Source organism: Taeniopygia guttata, chromosome 4, assembly GCF_048771995.1.
Source record: "Taeniopygia guttata chromosome 4, bTaeGut7.mat, whole genome shotgun sequence".
In the NCBI taxonomy this organism is placed as follows: Eukaryota; Metazoa; Chordata; class Aves; order Passeriformes; family Estrildidae; genus Taeniopygia; species Taeniopygia guttata.
Window position 1 is genome coordinate 46,463,530 of NC_133028.1, and position 16,038 is coordinate 46,479,567.

The following is a 16,038-nucleotide window of genomic DNA, read 5'->3' on the forward strand; positions in this document are numbered from 1 at the left end:
TAATATGCAAAATTTAGGATGACTTGCTGGATACTGATCAAGAAAAAGGAAGTATCATCAGCACAGGAAATTGTGTGGCTTTACATATGCTCTCTGAAAACTCTTCCAAACATAGTGCTGCAGGTGGCATAGATGAGCTACAGATGGGGTAGCGGGGCCGTGGGCGAGTGTTCGTGCTGTCTGCTCATGCAGCCTCCTGAAGAGACAGTGCGTGCTTGGCAGGGAGAAGGTAAATCCGAGGTGCTCCACCAGCAGCTTCGCTGTTTTGAAATGTGATGCCTCTTGACAGGAATTCTGTCCTCCTTCCCCCATCTTATTCTCCCCTCTTTTCCTTGTAGGCTTTGCTGTCCAGCGAGATGGTTATTAAGTGTAACCATTAAGAAATGCCACATTCGAGCAAGTCACTTCTTTTTGATTCTGTGGTTACAAAGTGATCAAGGACTGGGTTTATTTAGATATTGCCTGGACTTAAGAGTGAACCAATGTATTTGAGCACCACGGCTCTTTTCTACATATATGTACAAAACCTGGCAAACCATAGATCTGGTTTCTTTATAAGAAATGAGGAAATAATGATACTGGCTCTGATGGACGTATACAGGTATATATCTCAGCCTACTCTTACAATGAGATTTTGGGACATAAGAGGCAGAGAGGGACATTGAATAATGACCCTGATTTTGATTAAATTATTCGCTTTGTGTTCCTCACCCCCCCTCCCAAATATTTGTGGCAGTGGCACTGTGGCCACCAGGATGACCGACGACTGGCAGGAATGGCAGGATCGCGCGTGGGAGCTGCGCACCCGCCCCCACGCACTAAGTCGGTTGTTTCGCGAATTGGTGCTGGTCTGCAGCCCTAGGGAAAAACAAAAAACCAACTAAACTCCAAGGCACAGGACTCGCCCGCGGCTGGCCCGCCTCAGCTCGACAGGAAACACGAGTGCCCCCGAAAGGAAAACCCAGGGGGACGGGGAGCGGTCGGGACGGGACGTCCCGTCCTGTCCCGTCCCGCCGGGGAAGGCGGGAGGGAGGGAGGCGGGGAGGAGGGGTTTGGCCGGGGCCGGCGCCGGGATAAGAGGCGGGGAACCCTCCGGCGGCTCGGACGGACGGTGTCCTCCGGTGCCGTGCCGTGCCGTGCCGTGCCGTGCCGTGCCGTGCCGTGCCGTGCCGTGCCGTGCCGTGCCGTGCCTGCCTGTCTGCCGGCGGGATGGAGGAGCGCTATAGCAAGGCGGAGACCCTCGCCCTTCGGAGGAAGCACATCGGGTAGGGGCAGCGGCGGGCCGGGAGCGGGGCAGAGGGGACGAGGAGGAGGAGGAGGAGGAAGGTCTGTCTCTGGTGACAGCGCCCGTCCGGACCTGCTCGGCGCTGCCCGGGGGCTGCCAGCGCCGGGCAGCCCCTCCGGCCCCGCGGCGGGACCCTGCGGGGAGGGGGACACGGACACGTACGGGAGCTGTCATCCCCCTGGAATGCCAGGTCTCGGGGCCACCTGGAATTCCCTAGGCCGGCGGAGGGATGCCGTCCTTAGAACACTGCCCGTCAAACGCATCACTGACTTTCGCTTTTCCAACAGATCAAAGCAGGCGGCCAGAATGTGGTACCCAGGTGTATGTCTGAAATGAGGCTGCTCAGGGTTGGGATTTTTTTGCGCACGCACCTGCAAAACAGCCGTGTCCGCTGAATGAACCTGTTGCTATTCCCTAAGCTGAGTTTAACTGAGGGACATGCAGGAGGACTGCCAGAGGTTGTGACCTGAGCAATAGCCCTGGCTGCGCACGTATCTGATCCCTCTGTATGGCAACGTTAGTTCCTACAGGATGTGCAGCTTTCATAATTTCTTCAGTAAATGTTGCCAAGTGGAAAGTAAGTCCAGGTTGGAAAACCAGATTTATTCTGCTGACTGCATCTTAAATACATAGCATATAGAGAAAGCTTACTAAAGATTCATAACTCACAAAAGATCCCCTAAAGTCATTGCCTCATAAAGTGAGGAAATCAGCTGCTTTATAGGGGGCAGCTCAATATTAAGGGAGTCCTGCCTGTGCAAGACTTGCAGGATTGAGCAGTGCTGGGCGAACAAAGAAAAACTTTCACAGAATGAACTGACAGGTTAGAGGAAAGAAAACTGTAGTCAAGAAATGGCCAATGATGATGGGCATTGCTTTCAAAGTATAACAGAGAAATAGCTGAAGATGCCAGAGAAGATCCATGCAAAAGCGCTAGAAGCTGTGAGAAAGAAAGCAAACTACTTTGCTATTCAGGACATTTACAAGTTCATAACCTCAGTATACCCAGCAATAACTCTCAGACTTACCTGGAGACAACTGTGTTTATCCAAGCTCATATAAACACTGCTAAATGTTCAGAACACTTTCCTTCTGCTCAGTAATATCATTCAACATAATTACATAGCTGGCACATTCTCCAAGGGGTGGGGAGGAGCAAGAACTAAGAGTATTTAAAGAGTATTTTGATTAATTTTATAACGAGCTTGAGTTTTGCTGGGAGTCTGAGTAATTTAGATGCTTATAATATGCTTCTTTTAAAGATTTTTATCCAAAGCAGACAGGGTGAGAATGTGAGGGTTTTAAGACCTGCTCAGTACCTCTGAAAATAAAGCCTGCAAGGCATTAGTGTTTTGTTCCTGACTGTGATCTCTATATGCTACAGTCATCCATTGCGTAATGATTTTTTGGCTATAGTATAAAACAGTGCTTAAGAGCTTACTTCAGTCCCAGAGAGTTATTTGGCCATAGATGTCTGTAAGGCATGTAAACAAGTAGACCTACAGCCTAGGAACACAGCAGGACATATAAGGACCTGGAGCAACGTGCAGACGCTGTTCTCCTGTGAAATCAATTGCAGGCAGAGTCAAGCTTTGAAAACACCCTTATTAAAGACCAGCTTCTGTTCTCACTGTGCCTGGGGAAGTGCATGGGTTTTCACTGTGAGCAAGAGCCCCTGCTTGACCACCACCTGCATGATTCACAAGCTTTTTTTCCAGAAGGAGTCAACAGCCTCCAGAGCTGCAAAAAAAAAAAAAAAATCAACCTCCTCAACACTCAAGGGAGGAAGAAAAATTGAGAAAATTAAAATGGTGTTATGTTTATTATGTTTTAGGCCTTCCTGCAAAGTTTTCTATGCCAAGGACCCTCTGAAGATAGTCCGTGCCCAGGGCCAATATATGTTTGATGAGAAAGGGGAAAAATACTTAGACTGCATCAACAATGTTGCACATGGTAAGCAGTTTGATTTGTGAGACTGCTTCTTCTATTCCTTAATTTCCACTAAGGATCAGGACACATTTCTGCCAAGTAGTGATATTCACAGTGCTTCTCTGAACATCCTTGTGTGGTTCAGTAATTGACTGCTTGCTAGTAATAACTAATAATTTTCTTCTTTAGTGGGCCACAGCCATCCATATGTGATAAAGGCTGCAACAAAACAGATGGAACTGCTCAATACAAACTCCCGCTTCCTGCATGACAACCTTGTTCAGTATGCGCAGCGACTCACAGCCACCCTGCCTGAGAAACTCTCTGTTTGCTATTTTGTTAACTCTGGGTAGGTCTGATTTGTGGTTTTTTTATGTGACTATTCTTTATTACTATTTTGCTCCTGTTTGTGACAGGCACTCAGGACAGTTTGGTCCAAGTCTTATTAAGTAGGACTTAATAACATGCAACAAAAATATATCCAGCACTGATCAAAACTTGCTTCCTATTTGCAGCCATCATATTTAGAGTGATGGCTCAAAGCAAGAGACCCAAAACATGAAACTGGCCTGCTGAATGATATGCAAGAAAAAAGTGAGGGGGAAAAAAAGCAAGAAGAGGAAATTAATTCGGCAAATTGGTGAATGTTATGTACGGACTGATGAATGTCATCTGTAAATTTATATATAACCTTGGAAACAAGTTAGTCTTCTTTAGGCAGTTTTGTAATCTATGATCACTTACATGTCCAAAACAGACAACCTGTGAGCAGAGGGGCTGTGACAGATCAGGCTGGGAGCTTGAGTCTTCTTCCAGAGTACAGATTTGTGATTGTGCAAGCACTGAGGAGAAAGGAGTTGTGGAGTGTGGGAGATGGGGCATTGCTTTTTGAGAGTTAGTGGCTGCACTGTGTTCTCAGCTGCAAATCGGCCTCCTTTGTACCAAGGGGAGGTAAATATCTACAGGCAAACTGGGGGAGGGAAAGAAAGCATCTCTTTGTTTGCTGTTTATACAAAGGGCTGTTTTATCTTTGCCCCCTTACATGGCGCTTATAGTCTCAACCTTAGCATTGTAATCTACTGTGTTGATTTGTTATATCCATGAGTTCCATGCCTTGTTTTCTGTCAGAATACCCTTTTAATTGGAAGTGCTCCTTCACTAGTTTGCTGCTGTATCTGTTACCATGCAGGTCTGAAGCAAATGACCTTGCTTTACGACTGGCTCGGCAGTACCGTGGGCACCAAGATGTGATCACCCTGGAAAAGTAAGTACACCAAGTAGCTTATGTGAATGCAGCCAGCAGCTCCTGCCATTACTTTAGAAGCAGCTTTGCAACAACCCCCTGCTGTTTGTACTCCACTGCCTGCCTGCTGTAAGAAAAGCTTTGTTGCTTTTGTATTAGAGCAGATCAGGAAATCCCTTTTTCACATTTGGATAAACACAAGTTTTGAAGATCTCTGAAAAATAAGCTTGTCGGTCACCCCAAAGGTCAGTCACCTGTTAGAGGGCATTTCCCACAGACTCCTAAAGCAATTCATGCCACTGACTTAAATGTTAGTTTCAAAAGCAGTGAATGGTCTGGCTGCTGGGCTGCTCTGGAAAAGGGCTTCCTCTTCATCACGCATTGCTGGACATGTTTCATTTTGCACAAATAAATATTCAGTGGTCAAGAAGAAAGATCCTGTAGTTCTACAGCAGTGCTGCAATGATGCTCAGCTCTCCTTCAGTGAACACAAGTATGCACACAAAACCAAGAGGCTGCAAAATCAGGTGTTGAGAGGGCTGCCAGCCACAGGGTACGTGGCCAACCACATTTCAGGGTTTTCCTATCCTAGATGCAGCTGTAGGTTTGGTGATGCTGCTGTAGTGCTGGATTTTCTTCTCAGGTTGTGATTAAGAAGTCCACCAAGAGCAAATGCAAGGGCACATGTCTCTATCTGAGCAGCATAAAGCTTGTTTGACTCAGTTATAGTCAGATCCCTACTAAGAAATCATGACACATCTTTGGTTTGGTTTAAGGTTTGCTCACTTCAAGTTTATGGCTGAACTAAAGTGTTTACTATTCCCTGAATAAAGATGCTACATGCTTTAGGCTCAAAAGGTTCTGGTTCATATTTTTTAAATCAGTTGGCCGCAATAGTAACTAGGTTTAGCGTATTCTGCAGTATAAAACACTTAAATTCAAACAATGTCTTTTTCCTGACCATGAGTTTTGTCAAACCCTCGTGCCTGCAGTGCCTTCAGGGCAGATAGTGATGGGCTGCTGCTGCATAAGGTTCGCACTTCTCCATGCAATGCACACTCCTGAGAGTTTTCACAATGGTATTGCGGTGTAGTTTGCAAAGCTTGGGCTGGCCAGAGTGGGGCTGATGGGTTGGAAATGGAGGAGCTGGACCCACCTTTTAGTTCTAGGTAAGGCTGCTAGGTCACCCACCTTGAAGTTAGTGCAATCCAGACATCATCTTGGTCTGTCCCCATGTTGGCACTTGATTTTATCCTGTTTCCAGTCTTGCTAGTGAATTAAAGTCAACAGCAAATTCATATTTTCTTTGAGGGAAAGACCAAGAAAATTAAATCAAGATCCCTTCACAAATGATGCTGCTGTGTTGCAAATATGGTTGCTATTCTGGATTATGTAAATTTGGCTCTTCTGTACATTTGGTGAAAAGTGACTTGGCTGTTTAACACTCACACAGTGCTTACCATGGCCATGTTACGTCTCTGATTGACATCAGCCCCTATAAATTCAATCAGCTGGGAAAGGACAGCAAGAAGGAGTATGTGCATGTGGTAAGTATGGGTTTTTTTGTGATTTTGGTTTGGTTTTTTGGGTGTTTCTGGTCATTTTTATGCCTGTTATGCAGCATATTGTATTACCCACTTCTGGTGTAAATATACTTTCATTCTGTTTTGCTGATGCTAGTGTACATATGCTTGGCTGATTTCAGTGGAATAAATACAGCAAAATTGTTTGCTTTTGGATTTCTAAGAAGGTGCTCAGCTGTGGGGCTGCTTTCCTTCATTGTGCTACAGGTTTTCTTAGTCACTGCATTGTGTAGTTATGCAGTTTGATGAAATCAGCCAATATTCATTGCATTGGTTTGGTTAAAGATATGCAGAACTTTTGAGTCTAGTTCCAAAAACTGGAAAGGCAGATTGCCCAAGTTTATACAGATTTGGGTATAGGACTCATGGGTGTCTAAGGGAGTGTTATTTTTCACATATACTTGTGTATCTTAAAAAGACAAAAATTTTTCTCAGTCCAGAAATAGACACCCAAGCATGCCTTTCCTGTCCAGACCTCCTTGTGTTAACCACACTGCCAAAGTAGTATCCACCTTTTTGTACCACCTCCTTTCTCTTAGTTACTGAGCCTTTCCTAACACCATTCGTAGAGGCTTGAATACCACAAAGATTTGTACCATGACTAAAATGCCAGAAGTGAAGTGACAGACTGGAAAACCCTACTATCCAGTTGCAGAAAATTATCTTCTGTGAGAATCTGAAATAAGGTGGTGGATGGGTACTCATTATTGTGTCTTGAGGGAGAGGAAGGACAGTCTTGAAAGGTGGATGAGGTAGATGATGTTTCTTACAACAGCTGCATTCAGTAATATTGAACACATGACAGGCCCAGATTGAGTTTAAGCTCCATTAAGCATTTTTGAAATTTAAAGTAAATATTCAGGCTGTACTAACTCTTATTACCTATTTGTGTGAAAAAACAATAAAGTGGAACAATGGAAAAGACAATAAAAGTTTAATAGATGTATTGCCTTCATAAAAACAAATAAATGAGTTGGCCTTTTCAGGCTCCTTCTCCAGATATCTACAGAGGGAAATACAGGGAAGACAACCCAGATCCAGCAAGTGCTTATGCTGAAGAGGTGAAAAAGATTATTGAAGAAACACAGAAGAATGGACGCAAGGTGTGTGTTTTTTGCTCTAGAAATACTGAGGTTTCATCTATTTATTATGGCAAGGGGGTGTGTAACAGGCAGCTGAGGACTTGTTTCTTTACCAATTTCATGTGCCTCCCTCTCCCTTCATTTTTCTATGATGGGTTCTGTTCAAAAAGGGCCATTTTTCTATCTGATGCTCTCATTATAATTTTTCTAGGCAACAATGAAAGGATCAATAATACAGCTGTATATAAGCAGATACAATTCAAAGCTGTTAAATTTCGTATTTGATGTACTGAATCAGTAGATTGTTAATATTGTAGGGAAAGGTTTGAGGTCAGCTGAGAAACTACATCACAAATTCTAGCAAAGAATATTAAAAAAATCCAGGACATAGAGAAAATCTATTAGATAAAATCTCAATAGTACATTTCTGAGACTGTTTGGTTAAGATAACTTTGAAAAGTCATATAAGAAGGTGAAATTTCCATTCATACACACTATGACCTTGATAAAAACAGACAGTTTCTGAACAGGTGTGCCTAAAATGTGTGTTAATCTTTTGTATGATGGTATTAGCGTGTTGAGACTTGTAGGGCTTGATCCAAAATCCACTGAAGTCCCAGAAGACTTCAGTGGAGACTGGAACATGTTCCCTTCTAGTCCAATGAACTTACATCACCTCTCTTTTAGTTTCTTCATCAACTTTTTTTTTATTCTCTACTAACGGATAGTTTTGTTTTTTCTTCCTTTGTTTCCTTTCTTTTGAACATTTCTTAGGTTTTGGTGACATAGACCTGTGGCAGGACAAGTTGTGCTAAAGGCTAAGCCTCACATGCTGTGGGAAGCTTCGTACTCTTTGGCCGTATACTCACATGTAGTGTGCGGTCCTTTACTGCTCGGCCTTGTTTCCAGGAAGACTGCACCAGCACAGAGACCTCTTGATGCTCAGGGAGGGGTTCACAAGTGGTGTGGGGATGCAATCCCTTAAATAGCAGACTTATGCTGAGACCTTGGGGTAATACTGTATCTCTGCTGCATAGACTTCTGCTGTTGACAAGAAAGGAATTTTGATGTTCCAGTATGTCTGATCTGCTGTTCTCACCCTTCCTGACTTGAAATAACTTTCTTTTTCATTCCTAGCAACTGGAATTATTTCATCTGTAGAATTTTTCCTCTTCTTTTGTCAAGTGCCTCGTGCTGACATGTTATTTGTGTAGTTACATGCATTAGGCAGGGGTGCCCAAAGGCTAGCCACAGGTCATCTTACAGATCAGCTTCCACCCACCTCTACCTGGCATTCAGGATTAAACAAAAACCCACATATACCTTCAAGCTTTATTAATCTCTTTGGGAAGATGGTACACACTGTTGTGTGCCTCCTGTAATCTGGTACCTTTAAATAAATTTATGTAGCTCCTAGAAGAGCCTAATTCAACACCCAGTGACACCAGGAAGCGCCATCCAGTTCAATACAAGGGCTTAATGGACATTCTTGCATTCCCATCAGGCTGCAAAGGTGGCCCTGGCTACTGCAAATTTGGGCACTCTGATTGCAAAATTAATAAATCCTTTAGCCATATCTGTTTTCAAGAGCTCTCAGTTGTCCAGCCCACTGCGTGATTAAATTAAGGCCCACATTTAAACATTTATTTCTAGACTGTTAGATGTCTCTGCCAAGGCCAAGTAGATGAACACAACTCTTACATGAGTTTGTCTCTTGTAGATTGCTGCCTTCATAGCTGAATCCATGCAGAGCTGTGGAGGCCAAGTAGTTCCACCCGTGGGCTATTTCCAGAAAGTGGCAGAGTACGTACAGCACTTCACAGGGGCATAACGGGAAAATTAAACAAAGAAATAGCTTTTTTCTATAGACTTATAGACTTACCTAATCGATTCAGCTATTAACCTCTTCTGGTTTTGGCTATCTGTGGTTCATTTCTGCTTATTGAAGAGTATGATTTCAGTTAAATCTTTTAAATGGAATATCAGCTAATTTTTAGCTAGATAATTGTCATTCTTTTCCTATCTTTAATCTCAGCCATAAATTTGATGGAATATGAAGTTAAACCAGTTACAATCCTACAGTACCATTACAGTACTCCTATTTGACATTAAAATGTCGATTTTTTTCTTAACATGTAGCGTACTAAAACTTTCATGGCTATAAAATAGCTGTAACTGTATTCTTTCTTTTTTTTCCTAACTTGGTCTCACATTGCAGAATTTCTGTGATGCAGACTGCCTTGTCCTTGATTGCCTAGCCATATTCTGCAGCACTAGATTTTCAAGGTATTGTGATTCTTTTCAGGTATGTGCGTGCAGCAGGTGGAGTGTTCATAGCTGATGAGGTCCAGGTTGGCTTTGGCAGAGTTGGGAAGCATTTTTGGGCATTCCAGCTGCAAGGTGAAGACTTTGTGCCTGACATTGTCACCATGGGAAAGCCCATTGGCAATGGACACCCTATGTCTTGTGTGGTCACAACAAGGGAAATTGCTGAAGCTTTTGGTGCTTCTGGACTGGAGTATTTCAATACGGTAAGTTCATAGGTGAAGTTTTGCCTTTTTATTTTTATATTGGTCTGCATTTAACAGTTAGAAGTTCTCCAGGTGATCCAGATAACATCTGCAGCAATCACTGCATCACATTACTAAGAGCTTGAGTTAACCACAGTCCAGTATCTAAAAGCAAGTGGGGAGGCTTTGAAATACACTCTGCATCAAGTGTAACATCATCACATAGACCAGCACTATCAGCATGACCAGCAGCAAGACCAGCCGCATGACCAAGCTCTCTGGCAGGTCATGCATCTCACCTCACATCCATGCAGATACATTTTTCCTTATGTCTCTTTCCCTCCCCCCACTCTTAAATGTTGATTATGTAAAAATTCCATTTTCTAGGATTGGCTCTGTGTTGGTGGAGCTCATGACCTGGCAGACCTTGCTCTGCAACTGACACTTAACAAAACAGTGACCCTTCACCAGAAAATAGTTCATCTGTGTGCATGCCACAGAGGTTCACTCTTCTCGTTTACTGAGCCTGCTTTCTGCTCCTGTGACTCAGCCTTCTTCCCAGCTACCATGACTTCCCCTGCTTTAAATGGAGTTTATACACTCTGGATCAAAATATATCAAATCTCTTACCCACTGCTCTTCCCAGGAGCATTTTGCCTGCACATGCAATCAGCTGAATTCTTCAGTCATGAGATCTTCAGATTACTTTAACCTGGAGCAGAGGAAGAGGGAGCCCTTCCCTTGTCCAAATGTAGAGTATGGTGTTCCACAGCCTAAATGGCACAAAATCCCCACCTTTTCAAACTTCCCTCATGACATGCCAAGCAGGAGAGGGAAAATGGAAACAACATGGATAGCCATGGATGAATGTTTTGTTTTGGTAGGTTTTGATTTTGATGCCATGTTTTGTTTTGTCTTTGCTATCAGTTTGGAGGCAATCCAGTGTCCTGTGCCATTGGCTTGGCTGTGCTGGATGTAATAGAGAAAGAAGACCTCCAAGGGAATGCCACACGTGTAGGAAATTATCTCCTGGAGCTGCTGGCTGAGCAAAAGGAGAAACATCCCTTAGTGGGAGATATCAGGTGGGTGCATCACAGCAATGTCAGAGAAGAAAGTAACTGTGCTAGAAAAAGTGACAAACTTGGTGTGAGTGGAACACAGAAACATGCCACGATTTTGCTACACCTCTCTTTTTAAATGGACTGCCCAAAACTGGTATTGTAGGGAATATATATTTTTTTAAGTTGTCCATCTATCTGCTTAATTACTTACAAGCATAGCCACTAAAAAAGTTCTGGGAGAGTAGGAGAAAAAGCCATCCACATGCAATAACCAAGATGTCAGCACACCATTGTAATCATGCAGACCTTGTTAAAATCTCTGGGATTTCCTTGTGAGATGTTACTATGGATTTTCCTCATCTTATATTATTACCATTGGTAATATACCATTGGTACCATTGCATTCAGGTTTTTTTGGGGGCAGGGGTTGGGTCACAAGGTTTTTGTACTTCTTTTTTTCATTATTTTTCTCCCTGGCTTGCGATTTTCAGGATAAGCATGAAAGAAATTATTCTGTCATTCTTATCTGGCCATGTAGCTTTAATGAGCCAGGTAAAATTATTTATCTAGAAATACCTCTTATCCCATTTGACTGTGTGAAGTTGCCAAAAGGTGACCAAAGACAAAGTCTCCTCTCTCATTCTTGTTCCCACATTTGCGCTCCAGGGAAGAGAATTACAGTTGTTAGAAACAGGTATTGCATTTGCAAAAGAAGGTTTGGATTTCACTTGTCTGTATTTTTCTTTTCTACTCCAGGGGTGTTGGATTGTTTGTTGGAGTGGATCTGGTGAAAGATAAGGAGAAGCGAACACCAGCCACGGCTGAAGCCCTTCATCTTATTTACAAGTAAGTAGTTCTTAAAGACTGTGTGCAGTGATCAAACTCTTCTAATATTTTCCAGCAGTTAGTCATTAATTTTGTTTTCAGTTTGTGTAGTTTTTGGTGACATAGTACTAAAAAAAGAAAACTTTCAAAATCTGTCTCAGCTTGAAGGAAGTGACAGGACACAACATAGTTTTATACCTATGTCTAACACAGATGTTTACTTTTTCCACAGACTCAAAGAGCATCAAATCCTTCTTAGTGCAGATGGACCCTACAGAAATATTTTAAAATTTAAACCACCAATGTGTTTCACAATGGAAGATGCAAAACACACGGTGGAGACACTTGATGCACTTCTTACAGGTATGTGCGCTCTAGGGCTCAAAGGAATGCTCTCCTTTGTTCATTTCCCAATGAAACACCATCATAGCCTAGGCCACTAGATGCAAAGGAAAGTAATCAACTGCATTTTTTACCATTCATCAAACTGATGTTCTTAATGACAATTATTATAAATAAATACAAAGCCCCATATGTACCTCATCCAAACTTTTAGACAGAATTCTGCTCTTGAGCCATTCTCTTACAGACTTAATGTTATTACTCATTTCTGGTCACATGTGCTGTTTGTTAAGGAGTGAATATACCAATTCAGCACAGGCCTGAAAGACACTGCAGATACACTGGTGTAATTTCCCATAATGTGCTCTAACTTTTATTTTTTTATTTTTGTTGGTTTTTCAACTAGAGTACTGGAATGTGATTGTCTCACTCAAATTTAGCCTGAAAGTTTTCGGGCTCTATTTTTTTTACCTGAGGACCAACCCAGGGGAAAATAACATCGGTTATACTGTTATCATAAAGGCTCTTGGAGCCTGTTCCACATTAAATACTCCCATCTTCTGAGAATATAATAGCTGAAGTTAGCATTCCATTAATCTGCTGGACAAAGGCAGAATTCCACTCCAAAAGGTTTCTCTGATACCTGTGCTACAGTCACGTTGCTAATTTTATTCTTTTCTCTAAATACCCCCAAGGTAGACAGTCCTGATAGATTAATCACATTGCCTCAAAAAATGTTTTAGGAAGTATTCATCTCTCTTCAGTTATTCTTCTGTGTGATAAATGCCCAGAGCAATAGCTGATTTTTTTTTTTTTTTTTTTTTTTTACTTCAGGCAGCTACTAAATTAATGGTATGCTTACTTCCCCCTTGCTTCTTTTTAATTTAGTTATTTTATTACTCTTTTTTTTTCAGAACTGGAAGAGGCCACTGGAATGAAGACAGAAAATAATGCATCTACAAATGTGCCGTGTAAAAGAAAAGTATGTTTTAATTTTTAAAACTCTTTTTTCAGAGAGGTGTTTGGCACAGCAAGTATAAATTACTTTGGTAGAGCATGCCTTCATTTTTGGTAGCGTGAGTGGCTCTGTGCCTTGGAACTGAGCTTAGAGAATAACTCGCTACTAGAAACCTGAGAGGATTTACCCTGTCTCACTGGGGTAAATCTAAAAAGAGCTGAGTAATCCAGACCAACAACATGTTATAGACAAGCCACCTGCCTTATCTGCTTGTGTGCAAACAAGACCAGCCAGACTTTGGGCTACACAAAGTCATGAGCACAGCAGTCAGCAACTCTTGGTTCTTGGTATTACATGCTACTGAAAGATATTTGGCTTTCCAAGCAAGGCTGCAGCCTGGAAGGTGTCCAGGTTTTCAGATAGTTCCAAGGATTTTGTTTCCACCATAACTCTTTCAGTATGAATGGCTGACACACATCCAAATTAGGACTTCTTAGGTTGCAGCCTCAGCTCTGGATAAATCACATATGATTTTTCACACCCTTAAAAACATGTCATCCTCTCTACAGGAAAGCTTGCTGAACTGTCCCTTGGTGGGTTTTCCACTTGTGGGGGTGGGAATGCAATAGCTCAGCTGCCATGGGGTGTAAAAATTAGCCTGATGAGTTATTTGCTATATATCTAGATTTTACTAGGTTTGCAGTGCAAGCCTACAGACATTTGTACTCAATCAGTTCAATTTCTTTCAGAACTAAGAAGTTGTGGCAATAATAGAGAGCCAGGCAGAGCTACCTAATGGGAGCCAGGCCCAGTGGCTGCCTGGTGGAAGACACGCACGTGCCTCCACTGACATCTCCTTTCTGTTTCAGACAGCTGAAGAGGGTTCTCAGCCAGAAGGTGCAAGTGAAAGCATCGGCCACATGAATGGAGCTGCCTGCCGACAAGAAAATGGGATTTATTCGAAAAAACGCTCAGTGCCAAGTAAAAGAATAAGAACATGAGGAGGGACAGTTTCTTCATTCAGTTTGAGTCTGTGTCCATCTTGCTTTTGAGATTAAGAGTGCAATAGTCTGAGTCCTAGGATCTGTTTGAAGCCTAGTCATGCCTTTCATAAACTGGCTGAATTCCTGTTAGCTTCAGTAGGTTTAAAATACCTTTTCAGATATATGAGAACCGTGCCATGTGGCTTGAAATCTAGATGTGATAGAACGGACAAGTGATACAAAAATACCTTGGTGCTGATGGCAGGTGTGACATAGGTACACAAACTTGGTGAAAACTGCAGATTTGTCCATATTATGCAGAATCTGGTTTGCTTAACTGCCATAAAACAAATGTCAATCCTATTAAGTTTTAAAATATATGCTTAACATGCTATTTTTGCAATATTTTAAATTTCAATATATAATATTGAGATGTTAATTACTTCCCATGTTTTAATGGCTGAATTCTCTAAACAATGCTTGAGAAAGAAATCATTATTATCTTCTAGTGTAACTTAGGTCCTATGGACCATATTCCCAGATAATGTAAATTGGATTAGCTTTGCTAAGGTCAGCAATGCTCTACTAAGTGTCTACAACTCTACGTGTAGAGACACAATGTCTATGCAGGGCACTCTCACTATAAATTCAAGGAAAATAAAGAGTCTAATTTTCTATGAATAAAGAAACTTTTATAAATATTTATATAGAGTAAGATTTAAAATTTTTTCCCCTAAAGTTTTTATATTGAATCCTATCAGTCTATAAAATATGCAAGTAAAGTATATATCATTTCTGACACACTGATTGATTGAATTTAACCTGAAGGTGACTAAAAATTAGGTTCCCAGGACCAGCCCAGCTTGCATTTCCATGGATTTTAGTTGTTTTGAGAGTCATGGGAATTACTGCCTGATCCTGTCAAAATAGTGGTGGTACTTTTTGTCAGTGATGATGAAGAGTTGTACACCAGTTCCATGGGATCTTGACACATAAATTATAACACTGGATAGGTTACTAAAAGGAGAGGACCACTGCATAAACCATGCATGCAACCAGTGCCTATCTGTGCTGCAGATACTTCTGGCTGACTTTCCTCATTGTCAGTGTTAAATTTCAGTGACAGCACACAAGCCCTTCTTCTCTTTCTTAATATGTGCACAACTCCATGCTATGGAGGACACTGAGGACTTTCCAAATAGTTTGTACTTCAGAAAACATTACAAAGTGTATTTATTTCCTCTTCAATTTTAATACCCTAAATTCTGCTGTTTCCTAATTGCTGCTAATTATCCTACTGATATGACTGAAAATTGAGCACTTTATCTAATTTCATGTTTTCCACAACTTGCTACATTTATATTGATGTTTTTGGTGCAATGCTTTCCAACATCCTCAAGCTGGCTTATTTTCTGTTTCATGATCCTTGAATAATTCTTCCATAAAAATAAATCTCTTGTTTGTAACTATGATGTCCCACACAAAGAAGGTTTTTTGTTAATTTTTTTTGTTTTAATTTTATTCTGCAGTAACACCTATTTGCTGAGGGAAGTCACTTTTAGCTGAAGGCTGTCCCCATGCCAAGGCAGAACTGACAAGGCTGTGTTTCCCCAAGGCACTCAGCTGTTGGCAGCTATTACTCTTCAAACCAAATGTTGCCCCAGCTGCCACAGTTCATTCCCTGCTAACTCTGCACCAGGAAGGACAGGTCTTTTCCAAAATGAAACTACACAAAGAACTAAGTGAACTTGGTATGTCTAAAGGCACAGTTTAAGTCACTTCCTGTATGGAGTGCCTCTACTTATATTTCACCTCATCCACTGTGTGCAGCAACAAGCAAGCAAATACTTGTGTGATTTATTAGAAGGCTTAAGCCCAAAGGCACAGAGCCCAGTACCAGTCTGTCCTATGACACCAGCTGTTGTGGCAGGTCATTAATGCTTAATTTTAAAAAGTATGTCAAAGAACTAGACTTAAAAAATCTGATTAGCCTAAATCTAAGGTGGGTTGGTTTGAAGATTGCAACCTCAAAAAACACAAAAGGCCTGTGTCTCTGCTTCTTCCTGTACTTGTGCCTTGGTTCTGTGCATGCTCAAAATATTTGGAACAACCATTGCTCCAATCCCCTTGTGTTTTTCACCCAGCTTCTGCTTCACAAGTCAGGAAGCTCTCTACCTGTTGGATCTGCCCATTTTGCAAAGTGCAGGTTACCTAGAAAAACTAAGTATTTATTTTCT

At 41.8% G+C, this 16,038-nt stretch overlaps 1 protein-coding gene across 3 annotated transcripts; it reads left to right on the plus strand.

The window, feature by feature from the left end:
- Positions 1-1,082: 1,082 nt before the first annotated feature.
- Positions 1,083-15,270, plus strand: ETNPPL (ethanolamine-phosphate phospho-lyase). Of its 3 annotated transcripts, XM_072928530.1 has the most exons (14): positions 1,125-1,142; positions 1,192-1,265; positions 3,120-3,238; positions 3,404-3,563; positions 4,404-4,478; positions 5,911-6,004; positions 7,027-7,143; positions 8,843-8,925; positions 9,428-9,653; positions 10,560-10,714; positions 11,450-11,539; positions 11,751-11,881; positions 12,775-12,842; positions 13,688-15,270. In XM_072928530.1, exons 2-14 carry the CDS (start codon positions 1,210-1,212, stop codon positions 13,817-13,819), a joined length of 1,506 nt encoding a protein of 501 aa, XP_072784631.1. In that variant the 5' UTR covers positions 1,125-1,142; positions 1,192-1,209; the 3' UTR covers positions 13,820-15,270. The 3 variants fall into 3 exon arrangements, with proteins under 3 accessions (XP_012428910.4, XP_072784631.1, XP_072784632.1); XM_012573456.5 differs by having other exon boundaries at positions 1,083-1,265; XM_072928531.1 differs by lacking the exons at positions 1,125-1,142; positions 1,192-1,265 and adding an exon at positions 1,314-1,862.
- Positions 15,271-16,038: the final 768 nt, after the last annotated feature.

What these genes read in the sequence shown, in the direction of transcription:
- ETNPPL (XM_012573456.5), top strand. Translation starts at nt 1,210, where the DNA reads ATGGAGGAGCGCTATAGCAAGGCGGAGACCCTCGCCCTTCGGAGGAAG. An exon ending in CATCAACAATGTTGCACATG is followed by an intron (nt 3,239 to 3,403) that starts GTAAGCAGTTTG and finishes TTTCTTCTTTAG; the next exon opens with TGGGCCACAGCCATCCATAT. An exon ending in CCCTTAGTGGGAGATATCAG is followed by an intron (nt 10,715 to 11,449) that starts GTGGGTGCATCA and finishes TTTCTACTCCAG; the next exon opens with GGGTGTTGGATTGTTTGTTG.